This window comes from Puma concolor, chromosome A1 (genome assembly GCF_028749965.1).
Source record: "Puma concolor isolate L17-30 chromosome A1, mPumCon1.1.hap2, whole genome shotgun sequence".
Lineage (NCBI taxonomy): Eukaryota > Metazoa > Chordata > Mammalia > Carnivora > Felidae > Puma > Puma concolor.
Window position 1 is genome coordinate 62,065,052 of NC_141667.1, and position 26,046 is coordinate 62,091,097.

At 37.0% G+C, this 26,046-nt stretch overlaps 1 protein-coding gene across 3 annotated transcripts in view; it reads left to right on the top strand.

Moving 5' to 3' along the window:
- RANBP17 (RAN binding protein 17) overlaps positions 1–26,046 on the top strand; it is a 340,310-nt gene that overhangs the window by 225,192 nt on the left and 89,072 nt on the right. For 2 of the 3 annotated variants that reach the window (XM_086714573.1, XM_086714706.1), the window contains 3 exons: positions 9,374–9,433; positions 17,047–17,120; positions 18,174–18,254. In XM_086714573.1, coding sequence (XP_086570699.1) covers positions 9,374–9,433; positions 17,047–17,120; positions 18,174–18,254 — 215 coding nt within the window. The remainder of the gene's footprint in view (positions 1–9,373; positions 9,434–17,046; positions 17,121–18,173; positions 18,255–26,046) is intronic. The other variant, XM_025923706.2, reaches the window with a different exon arrangement.

Consider the following 26,046-nt stretch of genomic DNA (forward strand, 5'->3'; position numbering starts at 1 on the left):
AGTGGACTGAAACCAGACAATGTTCAGTTTTTAAGGATTGTAAAAAAGGAAAGGATTTTTCTAGTAGCTGTAACAATGTTATTTGGGGCTGAATCAGTGCCACTCTTGTATTCTTTCATTCATTAATCAAATACTTACAATTTGATTTATAATCAAATTGGTTTATAATAAGAAATATATGTTTGGTCTTTGTCCCCTTTTCAGGCACAGAGCTCCTCAAACCGTTGGAATTTCCTAAGTGATAAGAGCCAGTAAAGGTGTCTTGATATTCTTAACAAACCCCTTTTACCAACATGTGAGTTTATGTTAAAGAGGTGACTTTAGAAAAGCATCTAAGGATGGGGGCTGCTTGCCAGGGGGACTCAACCATGTGATTAGAGCGTTGGTACTTTCAGTCCCACTCCCAGGACTCTGGGAAAAGGAGAAAGGGTGGAGTTTGAGTTCAGTCACCAAGGGCCGGTGACTTAATCACCCATGCCTAGGTAACGAAGCCTCCGTAAAAAGCCAAAGGGATGTGGTTCAGAAAGCTTCTGAGTTGGTGAACATAGAGATTTGAGGATAGTGGCTCAGAGAACATGGAAACTCCGCACCCCTTCCCCCGTACCTTGCCCCAAGTATCTCTTCCATCTGGATGCTCCTGAGGTACATCCTTTTATAATAAACCAATAAGCAAGTAAAATGTTTCTCTGAGTTCTATGGCCTACTCTAGCAAATTAATCAAACCCGAAGAGGGGGTCATTAGAACCTTCAATCTGTAGCTACCCAGTCAGAAGCACAGATGACAATCTGGACTTTCAGTTGGTGTCTGAGTTAGGGGCAGTTTTGTGGGACTGAGTCCTTAACCTGTGAGATCTGATACTATTTGAAAGTAGATAGTGTCAGAATGGAGTTAAATTTTGGAGACATCCAATCAGTTCCCACTGAGAATTGGAGAACTGCTTGGTGTTGGAAAAAAACACACTGGAATTACAAATACAGTTAACCCTTGAACAACAGGGTATTAAGGGTGCCAACCCCTTTACACTGTCAAAAACTCAGGTTTAACTTTCAACGTTTATTTATTTTTGGGACAGAGAGAGACAGAGCATGAACGGGGAAGGGGCAGAGAGAGAGGGAGACACAGAATCGGAAACAGGCTCCAGGCTCCGAGCCATCAGCCCAGAGCCTGACGCGGGGCTCGAACTCACGGACCGCGAGATCGTGACCTGGCTGAAGTCGGACGCTTAACCGACTGCGCCACCCAGGCGCCCCTCAAGTTTAACTTTCAAGTCCCCCATAATTTTACTGCTAATAACCTACTTTTGACCAGAAGCCTTACCAGTAACATAAACAGTAGATTCACACATATTTTGAATTTTATATGTATTGTAAGTAAATCTAGAGAAAAGAAAATATTCTTAAGAAAATCGTAATTAGAGAAAATATATTTATAGTACCATACTGTAAAAAATCCGCTTGTAAGTGGACCTGTGCAGTTCAAACCCTTGTTGTTGGAGGGTCAAGTGTATGTGTAATTGCCTACTACGTGCTAAACATCAGAACACAATATGACTAGGGACAGATAGCCCTGCCCTCACAGGCTGGCGGAGGACACAGACAAAGCTGACAGGCAATCATTATTCGGTATGATGAGGCCCATGACTGATATGCCCAAGAACAGTGGGAACATAAAGGAAGTCACCTAATATCATCTTGGACAAGTCCTGGAAGGATTTCTGGGCAATACTCAAGGCTCCTTTTAGCATCATTCAGTTCTGTGTATGACATAAACAGGTAAGTAAAATACAACTGGTTACATATTGGTGCAAAGAGATGCCAGAAAAGTCCAGCTTTATGTTTCCCACTTTCCCACTCAAGATTGCAAAACAAGACCAAGAAATGTAAATATCAATACACTTCAGATTGTTTGCCAAATCAAGGAGGTTGATGTCAAAGTAAATGCTGCATGCTTCTAAGAAGGTGATAGTAAAACAAATGAATTCCCTTCCCCTCTCTGTCGGCACCAAGAACTACCCACTAGTTCTACTCTGTCATATCGGTGCCAGAGGTAAGTCAGGATTATCTTACATATGTTGAAATAGCACTCGATAGAAAGTTGAATTTGGATTTACCAGAATAAATGTCTGTGAATACATATTTTTCCCAATAGCTAGGGAGCAGTGTTGTCAAATAGTGAGACCTGTGAATAAGAGGTCATTTTACTGTGTAATCTTGAGCTGTCTCCTGACGCTATTTGATTTTCCCCATGTAAAAAAATGGGGTTCATGATACCTGTCCTTTGAATGCACGTTCTTAATGATCCAAGAGAGACAATACAATGAATGAGCCTTCTCTTGGCCAAAAAGAAGATAATCCAAGTAATTAAATATTTAAAATAAATTCTGTTAATGAGATAAGGGAAGAAGATGAGGGCCATAGAGAAAGTAGTTGTTTTATCACCTATTTTTCTTGGTTGCTAATTGAGAATTTTACCATTTTAAATCAGCTACAGTATGGATAAAGGTCATGATTTCAAAACAGGAGTATTTACTATGAAAAAGGAGCGAAAGATAAATTGGGAAATATACTAGGATTCTCTGCATGTATAGATACATGGTTTGCAGAATATCATCACGATGGTAATAATTCCCCTTTAAAAAAATCTGTGAAGGTGAAAAAAAATTATTTCATTGAACTCTTCAAAAACGGTATACCTCCCACATATTCCTGATTGTTTATCATCATAATCAAGCTAATTTCCAAAGCAAGGTGGGGGAAGTAGATCTGAATGGAGTGCTACAGAATACAGAATTTTTATTCATTTGTACAGTAGACTATTATCTCAAAGTAAATATGAAAAGGAACAAAGTTGTTTGTGCTTTGGAAATTGAAGCATTGTTCATCATGCATAATTGAACAAAGTTGAAATTTGTAGGTATGAAACCAAAAAAAGCCACAGCTATGATAGCTATTACAGGAAATGGAGGAAATTAATAATAAAAGACAGTACACTACCTCATAAATACATGTTCATCATGAGAGTGGAGGATGCGAGCATTAAGCAAATACCCTGATTAATTTAACAATTTAATCCTAGAATTGGAGTACAGATATTTCAGGATTCATTTGTTCATAGATAAGACAGAAAGACCAAATAAACAGCTTACTTTGATAAAGTAAGGCTTTTAGTTAGTGCTTGTAGATATGTGAAGATAATACTGTTTTAAAAGAAAGGTTATAACTAAGCAAGACATCTTTGATACGAACATTTATTAAATAAATAAATAACCAAGTTTTGTGTCTTAAAAATACAAAATATGTCAAGGAATAGATTTGGGGCATTTTTGCCTTACATCCTATGATCTTGCTTTTTATAATTTATTCTAACAATGATCTTGCTTTTTATAATTTATTCTAAGTAACTGCTAGGAGCTATGATTTTTAAAAGACTGCATGATACTAGGAAAATAAATCAGGGGGAAAAAAGTACTTTAGGTCTCACTGTTCACTGAGTAAAGTTTAAATTAACCCTGATTAGAACACCTTTGAATATTTTTTGATGCATAAAATGATTTATCAAAGCATGTGTTTCAGTAAATTTTGGAAGATTTTTCGGAAGTGCAGGTAGTGTAAGAGTAGTTTACTGGAAAGGCTTTTTATTTTATATCGTGTCGGCATACGTGAATCACTTTGCCTTTTTCTCTACCAGCTATTTGGTAAAAGTCCGCAATTTGCCAAAATGGTTAATAGGACACAAATATAGACATTTCATGTGGTGTACCATGTAAATGTAAACCTTTGTAGTTACATGTTTCTGTAGCAAGAGAATTGTTTTAAAAGGCATGTAATTTATTAGCTATCGGTAGCTTCTTTATTGCCTTGCCGCGCTGCAGTAATAAATAAAAGAAAGTGAACTGATTTTACAAATGGCACACAAGGTGCACATTTTGTGGAAAAAAAGTCTTTTTTTAAAGAATTGGCATTAAATCCTTTTTTTGTGATGACAAAGAGGCTAAGAGTGCAAACTGTATTTTCTGTTTATCGAAAACAGTCTTTTTTTCTCGGGGGCATTTTTTCCTATGATCATCAAGGGATTTCAAAAGCAATAAAGTGTGGAATCATTGTTCGACTTGAACAGTATTAAAACTTAGGTTTTAATTTCAGTGAAGTAATAAGATTTGAACCTGTCTCACATTACAGCACTGTAAGGCATTTAGCAATTGTATTTTAAAAGAGGTTTTTAAGATGCAGCTCACTTGTAAGCTAACTGTCTGTCAGTAATTAATAGTTTTTCTTCAGCATAGGCTGTTGTGATCAGACCAAGAAATATCTGTGTTTTTAGGAACACATTATGATAATTGTGAGTGCTTATTCCTAATTAGTCTAAATGTCTAAAATTTTCAGCTTGCTTCTCTGGCTGCTTAATAGAAAAAAAGAGAGTAGCATGTAAAACTACAGTGTGTCTTTGGGCTTTTAAAAATATGAATGTACACGCACATGTATATTTCAGTAAGCTTAACACCTAGCAAGATTGTATGTCAGTTGACTCCTTCATTAACCAAGTGTTTTATCCTGCAGTATCATTTCCTGCTTTTCAGATATCACATCATTTGTATATGTAAAAACTGTTGGCAGATACGGTACTATATGTACAGCTAAACCCAGACTGGCAATCTGTATTCTTCAATACCCAACATTGAACCTATCTTTACTTTTTCAAAAAAAGCTTTAAAATATGAGCGTTTCCATTAGACTGGGGTGGCAACATACTTGCTGATGAAAGATTGTATTTACCATTTTGAATTGCTATTGAAAATAATTGCCTCTACAAAAGGAAACATCTGTATGATAGCACATGGTTAAAGCTGCCATCAATTTTTAACATTTGAGGGTTGAGCTATGACCTTTTATGATGACTGTGAACAGTAACTGCCTCCATTAGCCATAAGTTTTGTTTCTTTATTTTAGTAGATGGCCCAGACTGTAAATATTAGAGAATCTAAAATAAATCAACATATTATCCTAAGGATACAAAATGTAAGAGCTATTTGTGGTTGGGAACCTTTGACAGATAGTGTGGATGAAGCAGATGATTGCCTGCCTAGCGTATCTGGTCTCCATTGCTATGCCTGCAGGCAGTTTAGTGCTATGGTTGTATATTGATGTCAGGGTTAGTACTGAGTGGCTAGCAGTGACAGATGTCTATAATTACAGGCAATGCTTCCAGTATTTCTGAAAAGCCAGCCTATGTTGAACAATTATCTTATTTCTGCCTTGCCAAAGAGCATGTTCCAATTGCTAGTATTAGCAATGGTGAATATAGTGCTTCATCTGCTGCCTTGGGACAAATGTGGGAAAAGCACTTGGTTATAAAACATAAATGCAAAATATTTTCTCAACATTTTGAATTAGTTAAGTTCAGTGTTTTCCTAATTTTTATCTCCCCATAATGTCTCTGTTGAAGGAATCTTGAAATATAAAACACATTTGGCATACTTATTGAGATTTTGTTTTCCCCTAGGCCTGCATGGCTCCCCAGTGCCACTATCCTTTGCTTTACTGAATAGATGTGTTTAAGCAAAGTTGGCTTTGAAACAACTTTCTTCAGTGTGAATTACATTTTCTGATCAACTTCCGTTACAAAATTGGAAATGCGTTTCTGTGGACAATCTCTCCCACACCATTTGATGAGGAAAATTGCAAAACGATAGACAATGCTGAAATGTGCAGAACACCTTAGTACACTAGTGTCTTTACATTTGCTGAGAATTGCAATTCTCAACTTTTATTTTAACCCTTTCTTTTCAGCCTTCAACCACTTATTGTCCTTTCCTGTCTCTAAGTGTTCCCGACCACTTCCTTCCACACTCCCTTTTGGCCCGCTTTCCTGAGTCATTAGAAATCTTTTCTTGCTTGATGGTCTGAGTTCTCAACTGTGCTTTTTTTTCTGACCATTTGCATGTGTGAGACATGGGCTGTACTACCACACTCCCCAGCAGGTGTAGCTGCCTTAATACTTTCCAACCCTACCATTCTTAAAATTGCTGAAGTTCTAGGCACTGGGTATTAAAACATTGTCCATGCTATAGGTTACAAATTCTGTATTTTTAGGTAATGTAGAATGAGAAATGCCTAGGAAATACCATTTGAGAATATGTTTTATCTTCAACCTTTCTCTAACCTGTGTTGGGTTTCTACTTCTGTGCTTAACCACTTTGTGGAGTTATTCATTACATTTTCTCATCTAGTCTTCTCAGCAATGTCCTATTTAGTAGGTATAATTATCTTCATTTCACAGAATATGAAAGAGATTTCAGGAAGGTTAAAAACTTGTTCAGTGAGATACCCTGGCTTTGACCAAATCATCTTACTCTAAACCCAAGTTTGCTTTCCACTGTATCACATTGCCTATGTATGTGTCTAGAGGCATGCATCCAGGCATGATCAGTTTTAAGTGTAATGATGATTGACAAAACAAACATCACAAATTCCATCCCCATCTTTGCTGTTTTATTTCCCAAGGGAAAAAACTCATCTCTGCAACCACAGATTAGACCTTTGGTACTGGATAGCCATCAGTCACAAGAGAACTAAGCAAGTTCTAGATCCTAGATACTTGATATAATCCATCCTATTATATAAGAAGCAATTCACCCCATAGTCTAGTGTCAGAGACCAATATTATATTCATGTATGAAAGCAGCCCCTTTCAGTTCTTACTGAGCCTGCCACACAAAGACTCTTGATAATTTAAAACTCTAACGATGGTGTTCTGGAACCTTTTCTCTCTGTGCATCAATTTATCAAGCAAAACTTGGAGAATTGGATGGACTCACTGATCTGAATTGGGAAAACTCTGATAATTTATTGGCCCCAGGGGTGTAAATCATCTCTACTTATCCAGTGAGTTGGGAATTTAGCCCAGAAATAGGAAACAAGAACTTGGGATGACTCAGAAAAGGAAGATGAGGGATTTGAAATCCAGAACTGAGGTGAACTCTGTTGCCACAGAGCATTCTGTTTTCCTCCTCTCTCCTTTCCCTCTGCTTTTCCTGTTCCTCCTCCCAGAAGATAGAAGATAGAAGTGTAGGAGTTAAGCTGCCTTCCATTAGGGCTCTCTCCCCTCTGATCACTCTGTAACCATTACTAAGGCTACACACATACCAACTTGGAACATGTATCTACTTTGCAGCATCTAATCCAGATAAAGCACAAAGAAAAGGGACTGTCCTCTTGTTGCATGCCTCATAGTCTTAATGTCAGACTAATATTTGTCTATATATTATTTAATAATAGTGAGCATTTACTGACCACCTGTTCTTTTTAAAATTTTTTTCAATGTTTATTTGAGAGAGAGAGAGAGAGAGAGAGAGAGAGACAAAGCTTGAGCAGGGGACTGGCAGTGAGAGGGAGACACAGAATCCAAAGCAGGCTCCAGGCTCTGAGCTGTCAGCACAGAGCCCAAAACGAGGCTCAAACCCACAAGCAGAGCAGGAAGATCATGACTCGAGCCAAAGTTGGACACTTATGAGCCACCCAGGGACCCCTACTGACCACCGGTTCTAAGGGCTAATAGCTAGTGTTTATTTGGTGCTTACTATATGCTAAAAACTTTCCAAGTGTTTCTGACATTGTGCTGGCAGTGCTATATATATCATATAGCATGATATGACAATAATAATAACAGTTAACACTCATGGAAATTTTATTCTGTGCCAGGACTGTTCGAAGTACTTTGCATGAATTAACTACTCAAATCCTCTAAAAATTTTCATAAATTAGACCTACTATCATCCTCATTTTATATTTGAGAAAACGGAAATTTGGAGGGTAAGGAATTTGATCAAAATCACCTAGTAAATGGCCAGCCCAATGGCTAACCTTGGGCTTCAGACTAGGTCCTAATCATTTCACTAGACTGCCTCTTAATTCATGATATTATTCGTTGTGTTATTATTTTTTCCACTTTACAGCTGAAGAAGCTGAGACTCTGAGAGGCTAAATAATTTAACTAGGATTATTGGGTTGATTCATTAAATGAAAATATTTATTGAATACCTGTTATCTCCCAGGTACTGTGCTAGGCTAGCAAGTAGCAGAACCTCACCCAGAACCCTGTGTGTATTACACTGCACAAATATTCTGTTTCCTCCAAGGTGACGTCACTGAAAATACATACACAGTTAACTTGCCCATTTCCTGTCGTCTTACTGAGAAAAAGATATACTTCCTGGGCAACTGCCAATTGTCTTGGTCCACCGGTTGAGGTGTTGCATATGTTTTAGCTGATGGTCAACATGGAGAAGTGTTCAATAGGAAAACTAAAATGGGAGCAGGACTTATCCTATTGCCCCAGGCATTGCCTGCCCAGAGAAACCAGAAATTAGAGTTTGAAGGCATTAACAGGCCACCAGAAGGTGAACTCTGATTGCTTGCATTTGGGGTAGGTTCAAGTTTTCACTAACGAGGCTAGTATGAGGGACAGAAATTGAAAGGCAAAAAAGATTGTAGGAACATTTTTGAGTAAAATTTGAGAATATAATGAAAAGTGAAAATAGCTGATTTGACAGAGCAATAAAAATATACATATGACACCCCCTTTTTCATTCCATGGGCCATTATTCCTCTACTCTTTATGTCAGGTCACTCTTCCCAGAGAGTTGAGTATCTCTTAGGAGGAAGGTACAGAAGTTGTTTTGGATGCAGAAAGTGGGACAGGTTTCAGAGAGGCAGTGTGGAGGCAGAAATGAAATATGAATAGGTAACACGTGTGAATGAAAATAAAGATGTTAGAAGTGGAGATGAGGACCTGGTAAAGTCTTACTTAATACCTACTATAACTATAATAAGTTGTGTTTTTAGAGGATTTGGGGGAGAGTGTGTGCAAGAACTAGATTAAGTGGTAGAAGCCTGTATGATTTACTTACCCTTTGAATGACTATAGAAATGAGTTCCATTTATTAAAAATATACTTTTACCTATGAAAAGGTGACTTGGCCTACTTAAATCATTAGCCCCAGTTGCCACACTTGCATAATGAGAGTGCCTCATGAGAAACAACACTACTAAGAGATTCTTGAAAATAGTTCTGTCAGGTATTATTTATAATTTGTTCTTTTCTAGGGCTATCCTTTAATAACTGGTTTTTTGAATTATTCCATGGAAGCAAACCCATGGTGTAATCCATATAACCACATCCAGACTCTGAACAGCACTTCACCATTGTCTTTGCTCAAGGCTTCCAGGATAAAATCAAAGTCCCAGGAATATTTTAAGTGACAGCCACAAAGATCCTGAACCACATTTTCACTCTCTATCTGAAGTCGGGAGGGCCTCCTGCTCTTCCCTAATCCCTAACGTCAGGTGCCAGGTCCCTAAACTCTGTGCTTTTTAGGTTGTACGCCTGAGGAGTGATGTGTCCCGAGTTCCAGAGAAGGCTTGGAAATTAGTGAAGGTGAGTTGAGTTGCTGGTTGTTGTGGTGGATCACCAGTCTTTATGCTTGTCTCACCACAGCCTCAGGCTCTTATTCCTAAAACAGGTACATGCTCACAGTGATAAGTGTAGAGGTGCCTTCTTGGCTCCCTGTTTATGCACTATGTAACCCTATAGTATGCATGGTCTATAACCAAATGTTCAGTAGTCAGCCAGTAAGCAGGATCAACTGCAAAGACTCAGTTTAGTGTGATTGCACAGTGTGGAAGCAGCCTAGGTTTCTTGATTACAACATTTCTGAAGTGGCCAATTCTAACCAATCATTCATACCTGAAAGGAGAAAGTTTTCTTAGGGCTCCCTTGAATAGCATCTGTTACTGAACGGTATCTATAGTACATGTATCCCTTACGCCAGAATATGTTTCTGGTGGACATCTTTGAGAGATATAGGGGATTATGGTAAAAAAAAATCTTTTATTTCCCAGTTCCCCACTTCCACCATCACCCTTGCACAGAACTACATCCAGCATCAACTTCTTTGCTCCAAGGTCTAATCATGGTACAAATTTGCTATTGCACAGAATTACAAACAAAATGCCTGAAATACATGGTCTCAAAACCTTCCACCAGAATCAATCAAGCTGCCTTCTAGTAGCCTTGTGCCCTAGCCATGGTTAGCTTCTTATTGTATGAGCTTGGGAAGATAATATATTTACCCCGTGCTTTACCATGGTTTTAGCCACAGAAGACTAGTCTAACAGAAGCTTGGCCGCAGACATGGAGTGAGCTGGCAGCCAGCAGGAGCAAAGCTGTGTCAGGACAAATGTACACTCCCCATCTTCTCTAGTTGGCTTTCAGCTGGTTGCACCGCAGGAGTCTTTCTATGGGCTGTGTATCCTGTGACCAATAACTGGTGCACTCGACCCGGGTCCCTCTTGGCTAGTGAAGGCCTGTCGGGAGACATTAGGTTCATGCTGGTGGAGATCCTTAGTCAGTGGCTCCCTGAAGGAAAGTGAGGCAAACAGCCAGCTTCTGTTGAACAGGTGGTAGTTAGACCTTAGATCTGGTTGGGGAGGGGGAGGGAAAGAATCTCTCCAAAATTAACCAGTATTGCTGGTCTTCACACTGTACCTGTACTCCTCTTTCAAATAAATGATTGTTTAGAAACCAATCCAAAAATATCTCTGGCAGCATCTGGAGCCCTTCCTTCGCAGTCTGGATTTGGGCCCAAGTTAGGAATGGATACCCCACTGGGGTGCAAGCAAAAGAGGAAGCATGTTCTTAGCCATGCATCAGTGGAGGCCCCTACTGGGAGAGGGGATTATCACAAGGCAGCAGGCAGCCCAGCACCCCAGCCTGCTGAGTTCATGCTTTGTGCCACAGGATGTGGAGCGAAGGAAATGTGAGGCCAAAGTGGTCGCTCCAAGTTTTCTTATACAATAGCTTATTCAAGCAGATTGGGAATGCCTCTTAAGAGATTTGTTAGGTACGTGTCCCCTTAGCAAGATGGCCACCACAGATGGTGGGTTCAGATATTCTAATTGAAATAAACACTTAACATTTCATATTTATTTTGTACTTCCATAGCCAGCTTTTATCAGTTGCCATTCTGTATTCCACTGAATGAGGCAAGCAGAATTCTAACCTTTTACCACTTGGTTTCCAACATAAGTTATGATTTTAAAATTAAATTCTGGCAAAAGATTTTTTTCACCTAATTTTGGTCCTTATTTTGTGGTGCAATTTTAAATGATATGAGGGAAAAATTAGTCCACCGAGATTAGCGTGGATCTATTCAGTAGCACTAAGTTTGTATGTTTAACATGAAGCAATGATATTTGTACCATTAAATCTCTTCATGTGTCATGTTAATTGTGATGATCATGGTTGTTTTTTTTTTTTTTTTCTGCCTTAAGCATTCATGAAAGACCTCAGTATCTTTAGTTCCAAACGGTTTAGATCCAAGTCATTAAATCCTCTATTCCCTCTCATACCTCGCCTTCTCCTCCCTCTCCCACCTTGCACTCCAACGGGTCTGTTTTGTAGAAAGTACTGCATTGATGTCAGGGACACTTGAAGACTAAGACAAAAATACGAAAATTGGTTTCTCATGCACAATAAGTGAGTTCACATTAAGTTCCAGAACTCTTTTCCTAAGGGGTGTTAATGTTTTCACTATATTGGATCCTTTCTGGTGACAGATTTTGTTTTACTAAATTACAACTGGTTAAAAATCTTGATGAATCATTTCAGCACATTGAAACAATACTTTAGAATTTACAACAATTATCAGGGTTTTTAAAAATTTCATGGTATCAATTTTGTATTAGTAAATGAATTTGGGGGGAATAAATTGGTTCAGGAAAGTATATTATCTGATGGCAGAATACTTTATTGTTGATTTCCACAGCACTGCTAATTTTCTGCATTGAGCCTGCTTACAAAAGCTCTTTGAGAAGTTATAACATCTTAAACATTTATGGAAGGCCTAGGGGTATTAACTTACTGTAATTTTCTGAAGATTCATTATCCAAAATCTTAATTCATTATAACAACTGTTATGAAAACCTATAGAACCAGTGTTTTCTCTTATTTTCTTATTTGCACAGAATGAGAGATTCATTGTTCTTTTTAATTTGTTTCATGTGGTGCTTTTGAGTACATTTCATAGAGGGCTGTTATTGAATTTCTGTGACTGTCATTATATATCCATACAACCTTTAGGAACTAATATTCTGGGTTTCCCAGTTCTGTAATCTACTTCAAATTTAAGGATTGACATAATTAGTTTCTTCAAAGTTATAACCAGAATGTTAAGAGACAACACTGCACATACCCAAGACTAAGAATGAGGATTGGAAAAAGAAAGCAATTTAAAAAATTATCACAGCCCATGCTTTTATTCTTTATTAAATTAAATTTACAACTCAAAATCTTACTGTTATTTGTATGCTTATTCCTTGTCTGGTTTTCTTATCTTGTCTGGCTTCCCTTTTAAAAAGCCAGATATAAGATCACTTAAGCTACCTGCATGTGCACAGGCAATATTTGTCATTTGGTTAGTTGAGGAGTTAGAGAATGTATGGATTGTCGAAGCGTTGTGTACATACCTAAATGCTCTTTTCTGAAGTTGAAAAGAACCTTCATAGTAAAATAAACAGAGATGAGAAAACAAACATATCAAAACAGTTTTTTAGGAGCATGTCTTCTCAAATCCATAATAGTGATAATTCCTTACATTTCTAACAACCTCCTGTATTTCAAGAGCTAGAGAGATGGATGAGTGGTTAAAATAGGTAATTTTTCTGGCTTGTAAGATAACAACTATGTGGAAGTAGGGAAAAAAATCCGTTTTGTAGCATGAAATTTTGAAGCTTTATGCCTTTAATGAATGCCATTTCTGACCATGATGAGAGTGTGTTAATTGAATATAAAGATTTCAACACTGATATAAATTTAAGGTTTTGTTTGCTTTAACTTTATCTGTGCAGTGTGAAAATCTTCAAGATAAACACCTTCTTACTTTCCTGTTGTTTTTTCTGTAACGAGCCTTTTCTTGAACAGATATTAGCTGACAGTTTTTAGCACCTACTATGAGAAAAGGTCCATAAGAAGGAGTAGAAAGAGAAGCAGCATTTGATGAGTAACTACTAAATACCAAGCTCTGTATTAGGGATCATCTTTAATCTTCCCAAAAGCCATAAAGTAGGTTTTATTATTGTTATTATTATTATTATTATTATTATTATTCCCGTTTTACAGATAGAAAATCAAGATCCAGAGACTTTAAGTTACACCTAGTTAGTGGCAAATCCAGAATTCAAATCCAGATATGTTTGGGACCAAAGCCCATATTTTTTCTACATTGCTAAGTTTGCCAAGGCAGTATCCTAATTACTTCTGGAGATGGTAGAAGAAAGAAGTATCTTCCCTGCCCTCAGGCAGCACGTGCTTGAAATAGTGGAGGAAACACATATGCACACGGAAAATTAATACTACACCAAGATCATATTCTATTGTGTCATCTGAGAAGTGCCACTGACAGGCTGGCAATGGTGGTTGCTCACAGTATCACCGGAGGAGAGCTCTTCTCACTGCAGGGAGAGCTTCTTCCAGAAACATTATTTAAGCATTAACACCACGCTTTTTTAAATAACGATATTTAACCAGGGTTACTTCTGGTGAGTGGAATTTGGGGTATATTATTTTTAAAGAGAAAAAGTTCTGTGCAAAAGCCATGCCTCTTATGGGTTGTTTTGATTTTGTTAAAAAAAAAAAATTGTGAATGAAATGGAGTCCGCCAATATGTGCACTTTATCATTATGCTCTTTTTATTCATTTAACAAACGTTTGTCAAACATTAAGCATGGGAGATAAAAGAACATCATTTCTGTCCTCAGGGAGCTTATCGTCTAATAGAGAAATACAAGCATATTAAAAAAGAAGGAGCAGAAGGAAGGCACAGGTGGCCAGGCAAAAACAAGGTTATAATGTGTGCATGTCTGGGTATGTGAAACCAGCATAACCAAAAGCATAGCCATTTTCAACTTCATTGTAACCCTCAGAGAAGGATGGACAACACACATGGGCTTCATCTCTTGTTTCTTAGATTTCTGCTTATTTTTCATTATGATCTAATTACCTTAATTGATCCTGAAATTTTAAAAAGTTGGGAATCTGTGAACTTCAAGGGAGGACTTTTTCCCTTCCTGCACTCCTATGCCAGCTTCAGTATCCTTCCTTAAAATGAGTATTGTGATGTAGGTTCTTCTTGCTGTGAATGAAAATTTTTTTGGCGAAGTGATAGAAGTTTTAGAAAATGTTGAAAATCCCTAAATATTGTGTTAGAATGTTTTCTGTAGAAAGCCTTCATTGATTTGTGCTTTGTCATAAACATTCTCAAAGATGTTTCCTCACTGGACAGACTGTTTCCCACTCCCAAATTGTATATGTCTGTGGTATAATTGAATTCAAATGTTTAAAGACATTTTCATATTATCTGCATGCTCTCTGAATGGTAAGGTGCCTTGGAAAATGTGAGACAGTCTTTTAAAAGAAATGCAGTAATCATACATTGATTTTAAATGACCCTGTCACACGTGAAAACAAATCAGATTGTTGCTCTTAATGAGCTTTTCAATTTACTATTCAGTAGATCAGATAAGTGGATTTAAGAGGTAATGATCCTGTTTAGTACTCAAGCTTGACTGTCAGATCCTAGGAGTGGAGAGAAATCCCTAGGGACAGAAGCGTTGACACAGTTCTAGATGGGATAATGGGAATCAAAGCTAATGGATGATAAAAGGAATGGTGCAAGTTACAAGGATAATTGTGGATTAAAGCACTGCCATGTGTCAATGTTGACTGTTTTTTCTAGTATCTTATTGGGTCAAATCTGATACTCGGAGAAGCTGTTTTGACAGCAGAACACAACAGACCTGCCTGCCCAGCTTCCCCCTTCCTTGAATGCCAGGGACACCACAGAAACTTCCCTGTAAGAAGGACCAATTGGAAAAAAAAAAAAAAAAAAAAAAAAAGATTTTTAAACAGTCTTAAAGGTTTAAAATCACATTTTAGTTATTATGTTTTTATTATTCAATGTTGCATGGATAAAATCAAAATTAGATTAATTTTCAGCTATGCCATAAAAAACATAGCACTTATAAAGTCTTGAAAATGTAAAACCTTGATTTTACAAAAATACAATACAATGTAGTGGGGAAAATGGACACCCGAACAATTACAGGCGTGAAAAACACCACGAGAGAGGAATGGACCAGACACTGTGGGAGCATAAAGGAGAGTGATCTCCCTGGGACAGCAGAGAAGAATGCAGAGGAGATGACTTTTGAATGGGAATCAAGGGGAGAGGAAAAAGAAAGCTAATTCAGGCAGAATGAGCAGTACACGAACTCCTAGAAATCTGAAATTGCGTGAGAAGCCTCGGTGATCCATCAGTATTTCATTGTGGCTTCAGATGGAGGGAAATAGTAGAAGATGAGGTATGTTGGGGCCAAGTTGTGAAGGGCCTTGTGTGCCATTAATCATGTCAATACAGGTTTTCTAAGGGACCCAATTTACTTCCATCCATAAGAGAGGGTTAGGATCATGCTGAGATAAGGGAAACTTCCCTTTCTACATACCATTCTTCCTTTGAGCCTTCTCTGTGCGTAAACATTTCTGATCTTTGAGGACTGGTGGTGACTAACTTCCCTGGGAGTTTTTCTCCCTAGCTCCCTCTTCCCCCTAAACATCTTACAAACACAGTGATAGCTTCAATCCTATAAGAGATGAAGGCCTCCTCTCATGAGCAAAATCATAGATACAGTAATTGAAATGCTTTTCTGTAGGGCTCAGAAATTAGCAGAAGGGGCTACAGGAATGTGAATCTCAGTTTTCCTTTTTCTCTCCCCCACCTTTTCCCCTCTACCCTTCTTTCCTTCTCTTGCCCTCTCCACTTGCCCCCCACCTTTTCCTCTCTCTCCCACTGGCCTGAGCAGCTTCTGGTTATAGGGCTTAGGATGAAAGCCCAGAACACAAGCTTCTGCTTTGAATGGTGTTTAAAATCCAGATACGAGATCTCTGCAGTGAACAGCCTTCCTCCCTTGTATAACCCTGTAATTCACCTTCATGACCTGTGGTAGTGTATGAAGCTGGTGTTCACATGTGAAAAGCAAAAGGCATAGGGAGTGAAAGCTAAGTTGCCATGCCATACCATAAGAAATAGGCGGAGCGGGAGAAAGTGAGAGAACACAATCACAGGGGATCAAATCACAGAAGAGAAATCCCATACAGCTGGTGTCTGGCAGGGATAACCTGGAATCACACCAGAGCATCAGGGAGTATGGAGGTGTCAACCCACCTCTCAGCTTTGCCAGGCTATTAGGGAATATTCCATTGGCTGCTGGTGGCATTTTCCCACTTGAAGTGGGATATGTTTATAAGCTCAATGTGGCTTAGGTTGGGACTGAAATGTTGCACCCCAAACTCTGCCACCAACACTCCCTAATTGGGAGCTTAATGGATTCCCCAGGCCCTGATGTATTCAACAGAGAATCTCTGAGCCTGGGATTTCCGTTTCAGCATGGAAAGTAAGACCTATCTCTGTATTGGGGGGAGCTTAATTGAAAGATTTTTGAGGAGAATGTTTATAAATTCTTTAACTTCCTCTTATTTTTGAAATCCTTATTTTTATAACTGCCTGACATAATCCTGAATTGTTTGATGGTTTGCTGATACCTGGCATAGATGGAAATTTTTTAAATGTTTTGTTTATTGAGACACTCCACTTCTCAGCCCTTTGTATACATAACGCCCATCTTTGAGAAAGGGTTGGTTTACCAGTTTGAGAAAGAAAATTATGTGGTGTGCTGGGAATAAAATGAGTCTGTGAGTGTGGGTGTGTGTGGGTGGGTATGTATTTCAAAATGAGAGAGGTACTTCCTGGAAGAAAAAGAGAGTAAATTTTTAAAGTATAATTTTTTTCTCTAAATCCTTCATTTGCTCTCCCTACCGACACCCTACTTCACTGTGGATGCAGCAATGCTTTAAATCTTCCATTTGTTCAGTTTGAATAGTCTTTTGAAAATCTATGTTAATGATAAAGCTTTTAACAATGAAATGTTTTCATCCAGGTATATGCCCGTATGTCAGAAGTTTTAGGAATAACAGATGACAACCATGTTCTAGAAACATTCATGACGAAAATGTGAGTTCTTGGATTTTTCTTTTGTTGTGGTTGCTTTGAATGTAATGGATACTTTTGCTGTGTTTAAATCTCTTAATAAGTATTAATCTTTAATAAAAGACTTAAAAATTATGTGTTAATTCTTAGAATGGTAGCATTGTTCTTAATTGAAACTTAATTTCACATATTTAAAATTCACCACCCTAAAGACATTCTTATTTGTCAAGGAATCCATACCACTGCAGTATGCCCCATCAAAACGTGGTTTTAAGATGTTTATAGACTTTGACTCTTCAAGACAATTGGGCAGCATTTTTGCTTTTAATTAGAAAGAAAATACCCAATTTCAAAGAGCATCTGAAGAGATTATTGCAAACTGGAATCATTGGGAGGGGTTTGATTGCCTTAAGACAGGGCATTCATTGATTCCAGCAGGAACTTAATGGCTCTCAAAAACCTACTCATGGAAAATTCCCTTAAATCATCCTTATAATTTGTTAGCAGAATTAACGAGTTTCTAGTCATAGACAGAATTTTGTACATTTAGTCTCAACTTGTATGCCTCCAGTTGGCAACCCACTACATCTGTGTAACAGATAGATAGCACTGTGTTGCTTGCAGAGAACAAAGCTACACAAACAATCATGATCATAAGAAGTGAGCTTTGGAGCCACAAGTTTGATGGTTCATTTCTTGGCAGTAACTGTGAGCCTCTATTTGACTTCCTTTGTAACTCCTGCTGTCATTCCCTAATATGCTTGTTTTACATACAAACTTGATACTTCTTCTGTGAAACACTTAGACAGTTTTTTCAATGTACAAAACTAACTGTATGGAATTATGTACCATTTGGGGAGCAGTGTTCATTGTATATTGATAGGATATAATTTTGATTATGCCATTAAAAAAAGTAGAATAGAAAATGTTCTAGTGGTATTTAAACCTGTTTTTCAACTTCGTGAGATATTTCGGGTTTAGGTCATGTAACTTAACATACATATATGTGTATTTTCATGTTCTCCCTGTACAACCAAATACCTTACTTACAACTAAAAACTTTGTTTTCATATTTAGCGTTACAAATCTTAAATACTGGGGAAGATGTGAGCCTGTGATTTCAAGGACTCTTCAGTTCCTAAATGATCTTTCTGTTGGATATCCTTTTTACTGTATATCTAGTAATGTATAGAAACACCCCAACAGGTACATTCTATTGGCCAGGTGTTTTCCTTGCTTATAATGTTGCAGGTTTGTTTTGTTTTTTTTTAATAAAAAACCTTTCATTTAGCCTTATATTTAAATGTGTGTTTTTGACAGATTTATATTAGCTACCTACTATCAAGTATTTATTCAGTCACAATTGAATTTATATGGATATATAGATTCCTAACTAGTTAAAGTTATGTTTATACCCATCCAGGTTAATAAGTGGATACATAAGAAAGTATACAACCGCATGTGTCTTAGTCTGTGATTTTTCATAATTTTCAGGGAGTTCTTATTTTAAAAGAAAGCATGTAACTAATTTTAAGAAGGTCGAAATGTTCTAAAAATATTACCTTATAAAAATTGAATTCCTGAGAGTAAATACTATAGCTTCAGTATTCTTCAATTGAAAAGAATATTATTTTGATTAGTTAAGAGGCACAAAGGAGGAATAGGAAGAAAATTATATAAGTGTTTTTACCACTTCTTGGATTATTGCCGCCAACAAATCAACATCTTATTTACTCCAAAATAAGATTTCCCATTATGCATTAAATGTTTGGGTTTCTATCTTTAGCAGATTTCTTAAATCTAACTAGAATCATCCTTTCTCATTAGATTATAGTTGATACTATTGTCCTGTTTCTACCAATGAGAGAGAAGCGTGTAGATTGTCTTTTGTATGTTAGCTATCAAACATACAGGACTTGTGAAAAATAAGTGTTGGTTTAGTTAACCACCAATATTAGCTGAAATTTAAATATGAGGACAGCATTCTGAAAATCAGTGGCATTGGGTAGAAATCTTTAATGTAGGCTCACTGCAGGAATATGTTTGTATTAGTTAAGTTTAAAATTGTGTTCCTTGGGAAACCATAAAAGATTTCCAAAGTATTAGACACCCACTTTTGTGCTGGAATTTAATATGCAACTTTTTATTGGAAAATAATCGTCCTTGTCTGGCAAAATCCACCATGCAATATTTCTGTTAGTAGGTATAATGCAATAAAGACAGGGAGGGCTATTTATCACTACAAATTTTGAGGATTTCAGGATTCTTTTTATTATTTTAATATATTTCTTTGATATTAAATCAGAAAAATGATAAATTACACCTGTCCAGGCTGTTTTTCCTTTTTACTGGAAAGTGATGTACAACCCAATTCCAGTGGTCATTTTGGCTTTTTAAGATATGTATTTTTTCTTATTAAAAAAAAAAACTCAACCTGTATTTTTTTTTTTTAATAATAATGCTGAAATACTCTTTATTTCTAACATATGAAGTGGTTTATAAGTACTTCCTAGTCTTGCAAACTCTGGCCTTTTCACAATGAATTACTTTGAGAGCACGTTATCTGAAAAGAAGCCTGTGTTATTTTACAGCACGTATCTATTGTTTAGATTTACCCTGTTTTTTAGGTTGGAATTGAAATCTAATATAAAATTAATTTGATTTGTATTCTTTTTGGTATAATGTGCATAATGCCTAATTTATTTCTATCCAATATTTAAGTAAGATGCTTTTCCTATCACCTTATATCTCTTATATATTCTTTAATTCTAAAATTATAACCTTTTGTTTCATAAGATGTTTATTGCTTTTGAACACTTCTCGAAGTTAATAAAAAATCATATTTTCAGAAAACTTATTAGATAAAACTTAAAAGCTATAACATTTAAACCAAGGGATGCAAATGATTTCAACTTGGGTACATTGATTTATATTTTTTAACAATTATTTCAGGTTTCCATATTTAGAAATATATATTAGTTCAATTTGATTTCAGTGCTCAGTTATTTGAATTATAAATCATTATGTCCCTTCTAGCTGATCAGTCATGAAATATCTTTGAATTCATTTACATAATGGAATATGTGAGTGCTATATCTATTTCAGTGCAGTTGCTGGTTACCTAATGCATGTTTTGTTGTTTCCAATCGGTTTCTTTATTATAATATGTTTTTAAGTCCTGATTTTAAAGCAGTACATTATATTTGTGTTAAAAATCAGCTGGCACTCTTCAGCACTAGAAACACTTATCCAAGATAAAAATCATCACCAACGGGCCTCTATTAATGGAAACCTATTTATATATTAATATTCAAAATATCTGTGTTTAAAATACTAGTACGGAATAACGGAAAAGCATCTTACTATGAAGTTTTTAAATGTTCCTGATTATTTTCTAATGGCATGTCTTTAGATATTTTTTTGTTTTGTTTTTTCTGTTTTTATCATCTTCAGAGTGAATGCTACTCAGTGTTTGTTTATGGTTCACAAGGCCAGTCTATGAACTTTAGTATTCTTGTATCTGACTGCTTGCTTGGAAATTTAAATCACAAAAGATCCTCATTTTTAGGAAGTGTAAACAGGCTCATGTTTACTTGCCTCAAGGCAGTAGTCTCAAACTTTAGGGATGATCAGAATCGCTAGAGTTCTTGTTAGAATACAAATTGCCGGACCCCACCCCTAGAGTGTATGTTTTAGGAGGTGTTAGGCCTGAGAATTTGCATTTTCAGCAAGTTTCCAGTGATGCTGGTGGCTTAGGAACCATGCTATGAGAACTTGTGCTTTAAGATAATTGGAAACTTGAACTGCATGTCCCAAATAAGAAAGTCAGGTATTTCTCTACAGGACTCTGTCTTCACTAGGGAAAGTCAGACTTGACATTTTTAGAGATAGGCTAGTTCCTTAAATAATAATGTATATGAGGAGACAATTTCATTAAGTCCCCGGATTTTAACTGGAGAGTCTGTTGCATTTTACCCCAAAGTTTCTGTTTGCCAAATTTGAAGCTTTCCAAATTAGTAAAACTACTGTAATTTTAAAATCAGTGGCCCTTTTGAGGGAAAATTTGTGTTTTCCTATCCGATTCGTTACATGAGGCATATATATTACACTCAGCAAATATATCCGAGTAACTTTTTAATATATTCTTTAACTTTCCAAGACTAAATTTCAAGAAATTCCAGATTCTAAATAGCTTTATTTAACATGCACAGAGTTGAAATGGCTCTGTCCTAGGGCAGTCTTCCACATCCAGGTCTCATACTTATGGATCCTTTTTCCTCTTTAAAATACTTTCCAGTCATGGGGCACCTGGGTGGCTCAGTAGGTTAAGCATCCGGCTTTAGTTCAGGTCATGATCTCACAGTTCATGATCTTGTGGTTCATGAGTTCGAGCCCCGTGTAGGGCTCTGTGATGACAGCTCAGAGCCTGGAGCCTGCTTTGAATTCTGTGTCTCCCTCTCCCTGCCCCTCCTGTGCTCGCGCTCTGTCTCTCTCCCTCAAAAATAAATAAACATGAAAAAAAAATAAAAAAGTAAAATAAAATACCTTCCAGTCATAAATTCTAGTTTCCAACCGGGGAAGGGATAAGATTTTTCAAGTGATTAGGACAAGGAAGTGGCTGGGAAGACTGGGGAGAGAAGGGTCATACAAAGCCATGAAATAAACTTATTTTAAATGCTGAGAAAGACGGAGGAAAGTGTTAAATTTCATCTAAAATTCTGTTTATTAATCAGTATTTCAAGTTTTTCTTCCCTTGAAGAATAATTGATCAATATTTCTACTTCAATTCATTGTTCACTCAAATTTATAGCAGTGACATGTCTCACTTTGGGTTTCAGGTAGATAATAATGAGAAAGGAAATTTCATTTTCTATTAGGCCCTCTATTGGTAGTTGCCCTTACTACATCATCTTCAAAGAAAACCCAAAATATCTTTAGCTTTTGAAAAACAGGCACCATAACAGGGTCCTACATTAATTCATGAATTTATCCAAATTCATTTTACCCTGTTGATACTGTTAACTACAATTCTTAGGACGAATAACTTCTCTGTACTATTGCAAAACCATCTTCATAATTCACAGGGCCCCACACAAAATGAAAATGTGGGGTGCCTTGTTCCTAAGCTGTTAAGAATTTCAGGGCACCTGGCTGCCTCAGTGCGGGAGCACGTGACTCTTGATCTTAGGGTTGTAAATTCGAGCCCCATGTTAGGTGTAGAGATTTTTTAAAAATAAAATCTTAAAAAAACTTTTTTTTCAAGACCTCACCAACACAGCATTGAAGCAAACACTGGCCCTTCTAAGCATAGAACACTGTGTAAATGCATAGCATGGACATCCGCGAAGCTGGCCCGGGTTATTTGGTAAAGAAATAATTCCCTCCATTTGGCTTCAGACTAACCCTCTAACACTTTGAGACTATCTCCTTAGTTCCTGTACACCAGGATTTGGTGAACATAATTCCTATCTACATGCATCCTACATGTGTTTATCTATCGGTAGCTTAGTTTATCTATAGGTAGCTTATCTCCATTGTTTTCGTGTTTACAAGCCAAAGAATCTCTTTCCTGTTCAGGCTACTTGATCCCTGTGATGATTTTCTTTTTCAGCCCCTCACCTCTTCTAGCTTCCTTTGTCTTTTCTTGCTTGTTTTTCATGGTGGTGGTGGTGGTGGTAGTTTTAGTGTAACACCCAGAACTGCATCCTTAATTTAGATTTAACGCTGAGTAAGAATAAAATAATGATTTTTAAACTTAATTCTATACTCATCCTAATGATTTATTTTATATTACTGGCCTCTTTTTTTGGGGGGGGGGGGGAGAGAGAAAGAAAGAGCCCAAGTAGGGGAGGGGCAGAGAGAGGGGGAATCCCAAGCAGGCTCTACGCTAATGCTGCAGAGCCTCAGGCAGGGCTTGAACTCACGAACCATGAGAACATGACCTGAACTGAAATCAAGAGTTGGTTCCTTCTCCCCGCCCCCCCCCCCCCCCACCAAGCAACCCAGGAGCCACTTACTGGCCTCTCTCGTTTAGCAAATATTAATTAAGCATTTGCTAAGTACAGGGCAAAAGGACAAATGAGACACAGATCCTGCCCTCCCAGATTTTAAATTCTAATAGAATCGATCCTGATTCCAGACTGCCTTTCGCATATTTTTCCTAAGAGCTCAAAGTCCATTGTTTTATTAACATAGTTTCTTTTCCTTTTAAAATTTAACTCAAATAAATTACATACTAATTTTCTGAAAATTTATTCATCAAAAATAATATGGGCATGTGACATTTTGATATGGTGGCTTTGAGGGAGTGCTTTTTATTCAAGGTCATTTAGATATAGCTTATATACAAGCCATTAAATATACAACTAATGTGCAAACCATACATCCTTACCCTGTCACTGATCTTCCCTCCACCGGGGTACGAATCCTGAATGAGGTGGGGGTCAGGAAAGAGTAGAGGGTGAGAGATGAAACAAAGGTGTAGAACGAAATAAGGGTGAAGGATGGAAGTACAATTGGGTATGTCTGTTACAGGAAATATTTAGTAACAAACAGTAGTAATTCTGCTTTGTGAAACAGTATTAAAATGTATTGCTTTATTTCAGTGAATACCACCATCTCCAGATGGTTTTGAGAATGTTAAATAAAACTAGTTTCAGCATATATCCCTCAGGCGTACTTCTATTAACATTTCTCATCAAAAGAAATGTTGATTTATTTCTTTGTTTTCTGTCTCTATTATCCATGGAAAAGTCATCCCATAATTTATCTGCTCCATTTGTTTTTATACTAGAATCAAGTGTGAGAATCCTCTCTACTCCTTTTCTGTAACCCGCTTATTCAGACCTTCACACAATTCTTTAGATTCCTGCTTCACAAGATTACCTTCCTCGAGTATTATTGTGATCTGATCATTTCTCTTCCCAAAAGCCCAGAATCACTTCCCCTTGCTTCTCGGGTCAAAGTAAAATTATTGATTAGAACATGAGTCCTTTAACAGTACTTGACTTACTGAGTTCTCGTAACTAATTTTCTGATCCACCTCTCAACCACTATTTGTACTTTATGCTCAGGCAAAGGAAATTTATTTTACCTTCCCCTTGACACCCTTAATTATCTTTACTGAGTCACCACACATGCTGTTCTTTTCATTTGACCCATTGCAACTCAGTTAGGTCTCTTAAATTTTCAAGTCTTGCTGAAGACTTGTTGAAGCTGTATTGAAACAGTTATGACCCTTTGTCATTGTATTAACTGAAAGAACATGAGTCATTTAATTTCTCTGAGGCTCAGTTACTTCATCTGTAGAAAGGGAATATTATCTATCTCTTGGGATTTTGTAAGGATTAAATAAAGTAATAAATATGTAACAATGTATCTTTGCTCAAGGAGCCATGCTGATCTTCCTACCGGTTTTAGTACATGTGCTGCCAGAAGAGAGCACTGTAACAATATATCTATGTTATCTAAGAAAATATGACACCTAATACTACTGATCCTGTCACACAGTAGGTGCTCACTGAATATTAATTCCTTTCATTTCCATTCCTATCATCTTTATTTTTCTTGATGTTCCTGAACACCCAGTTCTTATCTGTATGTCCGAAGATGAGTATCACATAGCTTTGTATTGGCTAGTCGTCTCAGCTATCAGGCTGGAAGGTATTAGAGATTAGGAGTCTTTTTTTTTTTTCTTTCTCCTCTTCTATAGTTCACAATTTCACGTAGTGGGCATGTGAACCTAATGTTACCCTTTAGTTAGTTGACAAAGCCTTAACTCCTGTTCCTTATAAGTAATTAATAGTATTCTTTAAGATGCTTCATTTTGGTTATACGTATTTGGATTTTTTTTTAGTTTAGTAGTTTATTAACATAATCTCACTTTTGAAATAACGAAATTGATATTTCAGTCATTATACTTTGTACCTGTCATCTACCGATAGCAATTTCCAACATGTCTTTTTCTTATCTGTGAACTTTCTTCTATCATTAGGATAATGTGTTTTTAACTCTGTCTGCAAAACCTATTTGTAAACATGTATGGCTTTTAAATAATTGCCTAGATCAGTGTATCATCTACCCTCTAGTGCTCAGCGAATGTCTTACACCTAATACACCAACTGCTTCTTTGATTTTAAAACAGAAATTGCTTCACACATTAACACTTCTGTAATAACATATATAAACACCACAATTGGTGACATTTTAAAACACCCTTTCTTTCTCAGCACATAAAATGATGATGTTTTTTCTAACCAGTGGCATTTTAGGTGTGATGAAATGTAGATACTCCGTGAAGTCTGGCTACCATGAATTGAAGTCCTACTTGGTGTTGCCGTGCCCATCAGCTGCTATAGGGTGTAGTACTCCAGGAACTGAAAAAACCAGTTCATTCTCAGCTTGGTTTTCCTCTTCTTCAGAGGTACAGATTTTCAAAATTTCCAACCATCCGTAGGATATACCATTTCTTTTGACTTTTTCCTTCCTTTCTTTGTCATCCTAGCTGTCAGTAAGACCTTGTTCCCCTTCCTCAGTGTTTTCATAAGTCTATATGGAAACAAACGGAAATTTTCTAGGAATGTGTTTAGTGAGTTGATATCAGCCAGGCTGTGGAGTCTGCTCAGTCCTGGATGTGATGAAGGTTCTTTAATAAATTGGTCCCTCCTAAAAGAACAGTTCCCCTGTTTTTTTCTGGGACCTACTTCCAGTTTCCTTTGTATCTCAAGAAGCTAGTGATCTCTCTCAAATCACTGGCCTCTTTAAAATCAAATGGATATGATGTAACCTGATGAAAGCTTTTGGTTTAGAGTCACATGTGTTCCATGTGTGACCTTCACGAAATTCTCTGACCCACTACTGTAGACTCCTCCTATTGGTCCTGTTACTGTCAGCCACCATTACTATGTTCACGGTCACGAGCTGTGTCCAGCAAGCCTCAGAAATCTAACCT